The sequence below is a fragment of the Temnothorax longispinosus genome, chromosome 4 (assembly GCF_030848805.1).
Source record: "Temnothorax longispinosus isolate EJ_2023e chromosome 4, Tlon_JGU_v1, whole genome shotgun sequence".
In the NCBI taxonomy this organism is placed as follows: domain Eukaryota; kingdom Metazoa; phylum Arthropoda; class Insecta; order Hymenoptera; family Formicidae; genus Temnothorax; species Temnothorax longispinosus.
In genome coordinates, this window is record NC_092361.1 from 22,236,258 (window position 1) to 22,243,862 (window position 7,605).

At 32.9% G+C, this 7,605-nt stretch overlaps 1 protein-coding gene across 1 annotated transcript; it reads right to left on the reverse strand.

Moving 5' to 3' along the window:
- Positions 1-1,469: 1,469 nt before the first annotated feature.
- LOC139811171 (cytochrome P450 4g15-like) lies at positions 1,470-4,378 on the reverse strand. The gene is made up of 7 exons (XM_071775293.1): positions 4,212-4,378; positions 3,738-4,034; positions 3,219-3,639; positions 2,959-3,027; positions 2,167-2,335; positions 1,869-2,043; positions 1,470-1,669 (listed from the first exon to the last, which is right to left on the reverse strand). Exons 1-7 carry the CDS (start codon positions 4,361-4,363, stop codon positions 1,492-1,494), a joined length of 1,461 nt encoding a protein of 486 aa, XP_071631394.1. The 5' UTR covers positions 4,364-4,378; the 3' UTR covers positions 1,470-1,491.
- Positions 4,379-7,605: the final 3,227 nt, after the last annotated feature.

The window sequence follows — 7,605 nt, forward strand, 5'->3', positions numbered from 1 at the left end:
TTATTAAGAAAAAATTCAAATTTTTGCAAATATAATATTTGCTTTCTTGGGATAGTTTTTAATTTTATTTGCAGGCGTTTATGTATACTTGTCTGCCTGTCTACATCCAGCGCAATTTCCTAACGGATCATATTAGTCATTCATTAATGAGATATTTTGGCAATATTGAAAAAATTAATTTTATCCTTGGTACAACTCTGAACTTTTTCGAACTATATCCCTAAATAATAAGTATGAGATTATACGACCGTGTAAGATATACAATCAAACAAGAGGAAAACACCGTAATCGGTCAGGACTGGATCTTGCTTGTCCGAATAATATATATTAATTTTTGAGTGACTTATTTACGTACAATTCTTTTGCCAAATTTCTTGTGATGTATAATGTTTTAATATGATTAAATTGATATCAATGTAATCGTGTGATTGTATCCGTTCTGGCTTTGGTTGAGACTGCGTTATGTCCGGAAGTAACGGCGCGTGGTCTGCCAGGGCAAAAGAATTGTACGTAAAAAAGTCACTCAAGAATTAATATATATTATTCGGACAAGCAAGATCCAGTCCTGACCGATTACGGCGTATACCCCTAAAAATGAACCTCGTTATGGTCAAAAATAGTAACCAATCAAGTGTTTGAATGAGATGTCTATAGAAGAAGTTTTTGAGGTCTTTAAATACGAATCTAATATCAAAATTGCAATCGACCCGTTAAGAAATTGCAGTGGATATAGATACGCTGACAAATGTACACAAACCCTTGCAAATAAAGTTAAAAATTACCCCAGAAATGCAAATATTATATTTGCAAAAATTTGAATGCCATCTATATCCTAAACAGGTGGGATATACAAAATATCAAGCTAAACAAAGAATACAAGAGCTATGCATTTATATTTTGTTGTATTCTATCATTTACTATCCCTTTACACTTATGTATCATGAAATAACCATTAAACCTCTTACACTCTTTACAGTAATCATTTTACGTAGGTCGTAATATATGATCGCGCTACTTACTACGGTGGAAAATCGATTCAACTAACGATGGTTTCATTAATATTAACAGTAAAAAACTGAAATTACAACACAATACTAATATGCATAAAGGCACATAACAGAATATTTGCGAGCAAATACTTAGGTTATATAAGGTTATATAAACTAGAACAACGATGTAATTTTTGTTAAGTGTTTTATTTGTTTCAAATTATATAAAGTAGATTAATCTTAAGTAGTAACTTTATTTTATCAATTATTAACTTTTAATTATTAACTCTTAATAATTAATAAAATAATTCAAACTTTAATATTAGCAATATAAACTATATCTTATATGTAAGTGAGTTACAAAAATTGATTTTCTTCTTTGTCTAAAATATTTCATTATTCTAGATAAACAAATAGCAAATTATTAGAGAAATGTATTTACTCAAGAAAGTTTATTAAATAAAAAGAATAAAATTTTTGTTTATATTTATATTTGATTAGATTATGCTGGTTCACGCGGCTCGACTTTGATCTTGAATCCATCATGTCTTTTCAGAATGATATCACCTCGCAGGTGGAAATCTTTGTCCGGCGTATCAGAAATAATACGGTAATTTCTCAGTATCGTCGATAACAAAACCTTCAGTTTCAACACAGCATATTTCCGCCCCACGCATGACCTTTGAAAAGTGTTATTGTCAACAAATATATTGTAACAATATTCGCGAGAAATTTTGTAGATATCGATGTTTTAAGAACAAATATTTATTTTATTAAACTTAAACGTAATTTTTTAAATATAACTCTTATAGTTTAGAAAAATCCTTAGAGATAATAGAAAATAATTGCTACTAAAAAATATTATTAATTATTAAATACCTTGGCCCAGCACTGAAAGGAATGTAAGCATAATAATGTCTTTGCTGCATTATTTCCGGTAAAAAGTTATCTGGATTGAAAACTGTTGGATTTGGATAATATTTCTCCAACCGATGCGTTATGAACTGTACGATCAGTACTGTGGTAGACTTTGGAAGAATATAATCACCTGTAACTTTAATATATAACATATTAAATGTATTTTATTTAATTTATAAACACACATTTTTTAAGTAAATACTTACTATAACCCGATTAACATTACTGTTATAGTAATGCATTTAATTAGATGACTTACCTATTTTTACATCCTCGTTTAGATGTCTGGCAATTAAAGGTACCGGTGGGAAAAGTCTCAAAGTTTCCATAATAACTCTCTCGAGATATTTCATCTTTAAAGTATCTTGGAAAGTGCATTGTCTGTTGCTATCACCAAAAATCGTGTCCAATTCTTCATGTACGCGAGCCTGCACGATGAGAATAATTGAATTAAAAAGAAAAGGAAAAAAAAGATTAAATTATTACAATTGTTATATCGAAATCAAGCAATAAATCGACTTTCCTCAGGAACGATATAGAGATTGAAGATCGTAAAGATGCAATATAATGTTAAATTACTACTTTAGATTTAATTTCTAATCTTAATCGGGAAAAAAATTTAATAAAAATAAATTTAAAAAAATTGTTTTAACAATCGTTTAATAATAATAATAATATTTATGCGTAAATATGTATATATAATCCTTTATATTGCTTTAACTAATTAAGTTTTTCTAGCTATTCCGGAATTTAATTTCATGGAAGCTATATGAAGGAAAGAGTTATTGTATGGGATGAGAAGACCTTAAACGACTACCTCGAATTTCCCAAAAAATTTATCCTGGGAACAAAAATAGTATGGCGTTAAGAAGGCCGAAGATCGAAGAGATTTGATCACTTTTTTAGCTACTTTGAAATAACCGCGTTTTTTAATAAAACAGTATGTAGCAATTTTGCTGCACAAATGCAACCTGCAAAATAACCATGGGGCTATGTTATTAATTATGTAATTATTGTAATCAATCATCGAAAATAGTAATAATGAATATACCTGAACATCTGGATGATTTCCTAAGACACAAAGTGCAAAACTCGAGCCAGCCGCCGTGGTATCATGACCCTGTAATAAATCAATGAATTTCTTTTTGATGTATAAAATAATAACGTGATTTATTATAGCAATGCAGTTTGCGATGCATAAGATATTTTGTAGAAAAAAAAGTTAAAAAAAGTTTAAATTATAAAGTTAATGTAGATGTTCCAAAGATTCATGATAAAATTACATTTATTCTCAAAAATAAATTGTCATACTTCAAACATGATGGTGTTTACTTCCTCCCAGATCTCCTCGTCAGTCATTTGCCCATTCTTCTTCAATTCGAACATCATTTCTAAAAAAGCATGTCGCTTTTTCTCACCTACGTCGTTCTCATCGATATCATTGAGGTCATCTCTTACGTTATGCATATTAGCGGCCTTGTTTTTAGCATTTTTTGTATTTTCGGTCGAATTTGATTTTTCCATTGGTTTACCGTTCTGCGCTTCCTTTACTTGTTGATCTTTTACAAGTTTTTCTTCGAAGTCCTTTGCTTTCTCTTTGATCACATGTTCTGTCAAAGTATGAACAATACGGAGCAGTTTTTCCTGGACCTTGGCAAGCTTCGAATATTTGAAAAGCATGTCGTATCGTAACAATATATTATAATGTCTTCGGTGTATGATATCGCTCAGTCTACAATATTCAAATCATGGTGAGTGCGTTTTCTATGTGATAAGCAAATAATAAAAAAATAACGCTACGTGTAATTTCAAGAAAAAAACAATGTGTACTTCATCACGGCCATAGCATATTCAAATCCGGTTTTCTGTCTTCTTTCCTTCCTAACTCCCATCGCTGTTTCCGTTAAAATATCAACCGTTACGGCTGACAGATAATCGTGGCAATCGAATTCCTTTCCAACTTTATCGCGAAGCCGGTTCACGAGATCTATGCTGTTTTCATAAAATAAAGGTACAAACGTCTTCAAGATATTCATGTGAAACGTAGGCGCAATCACTTTTCTGTGTCTGCGCCATTTGTCGCCTTTTGTGATCAGCAAACCGTCTCCAAGCCACGGTTTGAAGAATCTACAATGGAAAATAAAGAGGATTATTTTAGGTAATATTAGTAAGCAATATCTTATACATATATAATAAATGACAAAATATCCAGAATAAAATTTACACCTCTTGTTTTACATATTACTATAACAAAGCGCAATATACATTTTAGTGATTTTATTAATTATTAATTCGACATCTCACTTGTATTCCACGGATTTGTCGATATGCGTCGAACTACTCAAGATTATTTCAATATCTTGTGGATCTGATATAAAGGCTACTGCTTTTGTACCGAAATACACACCTCCTGTACTTCCATACTTTTCATAAAGTTCAATAGCTTTCTCTACCATTAATTCGGGAGGACATGTCAGAGGTAATAATCCATGTCCTATAATAGGTATGGATGGTGGACCTAAATGAAGAAAAGATTTGTTGTAGGATAATTTAATAAGTGAATAATAATCAATATTGATGAAGATTATTCGCTAAAAACATATTTGCCGAGTAAAAAGTTAAAATTTATTTTTTATTATTAATATATACGTATACCTGGTAGTTTCTTTATTAGACGAACTGCTCGAGAGGTTTCGATGTAATAGTACACTGCAATTAACACTGCAACGAGCGTCAACAGAGAAAAAGTTACAATTGACGTATAAGATGTCGTAATTGGATCCGTGTCCATTGTGATTTAAGGAAAAGTACTGTCTCGTGATAGTGACGTAGCGACTAGTGCCGATATTGAAAAAAAATACAAGATTCAAAAAGAATCATAGTACTATAACAGTGCTTTAATAGAAATATTTTATTCGTTATTGACGACTGAAGAAGCCATGTTATTAACCCTTCGTGTGTAACGTCTTTTTCGGCACCTGTAACGTGTAATGTCGAGTCACTCGTGCACTTTCAAAATTTCGTCTGGCTCTCACAATGGCTATTTACGCACTAGACCGTCGGCGCTTGGGGAATAGCTTATATACTACTAAGCTAGTAGCTTAGTAGTATACAATTTTTTTCAGTATAGTTTGGTCCCGCCTCCCCTCCCTTCGAGCTACAGGGGACAGTCACTTTCGCCAGGGCACGAGTGACCCGACGTTACACACGAAGGGTTAATCACTTGTCAACGGTAAATGCGTCTCTAACTCGCTCGCAGTCCTGACCGATATATTTTATAAGCTGGTAGTTTAGACAAATTTACGTATATGTTACTTTTTAATTATACAATGACCTCGCAATCTTATTGCTTGCTCATTTTCATGTCTACCTATATTCATTACGCAAATAACACTATTCTACAAAATTAAACTCATTTTCTGCTTCAAAAATAAAATCAGCTAATATTTATTAGAGGAGCGCAAGATGGCAAGGACAATTACTAAGACGAGTTTATCACAAGCAACGTTCCAAAAATAAAGCACAAAATATACTTACAAAAATTATTTACAATGAATGTACAGTCTCTGAATTTCAGGTTCTCGGATAGATACCGCAAAGCGGGCGCGCGCACAAAAGTTTTTACGCGAGAATTCGACTGATAGAGCGATCGAATAAGCGGTTGAAAGCGGAATCAGCGATTGAAATACGAGTTAGAATCCTGAGTTATTCGTCTCTCGCAACGAAACGTCCTTGTCGCGAGAAGGAAGGCCTTTGCTTCGTTAGTTTCCTATGTTAATTCATGGTCGTTACTTGGCGAAACCTGTTTGTGACATGGTGATTATTTTTGTCCTATAGAACCGCGGTTGTCTCATAAATTTGCTGTTTATTTGGTCAAGAGAAAGTTAGACGAACTTTCCAGAACGACTCATTTGACGAAAGACCCTTGTCATAACAATCGTAGATGATTAACGCGAAAATCATGATACATGTAATGCTCGAAGTCAATCACGGTCTCAAACAGTTAGTAAAAAATTTTAATTAGCTCTAGTTTCGATGATATAGGAGATTGGAACACCCAAAAACCACTTTTTGGTCGATTATAATTTTTTATCAAAACATGACAAATAATTTAGAATTTCCGCATCTGTCTGAGATGTGCACCTTAATGTAACTACGATACCACCATGACTACGATTTTCTGTATTTTTGACTTCTGCAAATCTTGAGGTAAGCCCACTCCCCCGGATTTTACCGTTCTCTAAATTAATGCGGTTTTTTTTACAGTGGTTATGTCCACAGAGTTTGCTTCTCAGCTCGCTCTTGACAACTCCTAGGAAAGGGAGCTCTTTGGCCCCGAGGTTTGCAGAGATCTGCCTAATAAACGCTGAAGATGACTCGATGCAGAGTCGAAACGTTCGTTTAAATTAACTTTGTTTTAAATTATTTGTTTTTATCGCGCACCAAGTCCCGCGCTGACTCGCATTAGCCGTTTCCTATTTGTTTTTGACCTTTTCACGAGTCTAACATTCTTATTATAATTTAGAATTTATTAAGAAAAAATTCAAATTTTTGCAAATATAACATTTGCTTTCTTGGGATAGTTTTTAATTTTATTTGCAGGCGTTTATGTATACTTGTCTGCCTGTCTACATCCAGCGCAATTTCCTAACGGATCATATTAGTCATTCATTAATGAGATATTTTGGCAATATTGAAAAAATTAATTTTATCCTTGCTACAACTCTGAACTTTTTCAAACTATACTCCTAAAAATGAACCTCATTATGGTGAGAAATAGTAACCTATAATATCAAGTGTCTGAATGAGATGTATATAAAATAAACAGAATAATGAATTTTCTTCGCCAGTATATAGAATAACAATTAAATAATTTAAATCGACTGACTGGCAATATATAACGTCTTTTCGATGTGAACATTGAAAAAACTGTGAGCCAACTCGCTTTGTCGGATTCACACAGCACTTTTTCGAATCAATCATCGAGACATTAGATATTAATTTTGACCAAGGCTTTTGGTCAGATGATGTAATTTCTAAATTAAATAGTTTCAAATTTTATTGCGAAAAATATTACCCCAGCCAGAGTTTGAACCTGGAACCTCCCGTATACCGTGCGGGTGTCGTGCCAAATCGACCACTGGGGCACTGTGCCCCAGTGGTCGAATTGGCACGACACCCGCACGGTATACGGGAGGTTCCAGGTTCAAACTCTGGCTGGGGTAATATTTTTCGCAATAAAATTTGAAACTATTTAATTTAGAAATTACATCATCTGACCAAAAGCCTTGGTCAAAATTAATATCTAATGTCTCGATGATTGATTCGAAAAAGTGCTGTGTGAATCCGACAAACGAGTTGGCTCACAGTTTTTTCAATGTTCACATCGAAAAGACGTTATATATTGCCAGTCAGTCGATTTAAATTATTTAATTGTTATATAAAATAAGTTGTTGAGGTCTCTGAATACGAATCTAATATCAAAATTGCACTCGACCCGTTAGGAAATTGCAGCGGATATAGATAGCTGACAAGTGTACACAAACCACTGCAAATAATAAAGTTAAAAATCACCCCAGGAATGCAATTATTATATTTGCAAAAATTTGGAATTTTTTTTTTATAAAGAAGATATGAGCTTCCTTTTAAGACATTTCCGAATTATTTATCATGTTTCGTTGAAAAGTTACAGTTACAG

Coding starts and splice junctions, on each gene's coding strand:
- LOC139811171 (XM_071775293.1), bottom strand. CDS start 4,363: ATGGTAGAGAAAGCTATTGAACTTTATGAAAAGTATGGAAGTACAGGA. Junction 4,035..4,211: donor GACAAATCCGTGGAATACAA/GTGAGATGTCGA, acceptor TTTCCATTGTAG/ATTCTTCAAACCGTGGCTTG. Junction 3,028..3,218: donor TAAACACCATCATGTTTGAA/GTATGACAATTT, acceptor GATTTATTACAG/GGTCATGATACCACGGCGGC.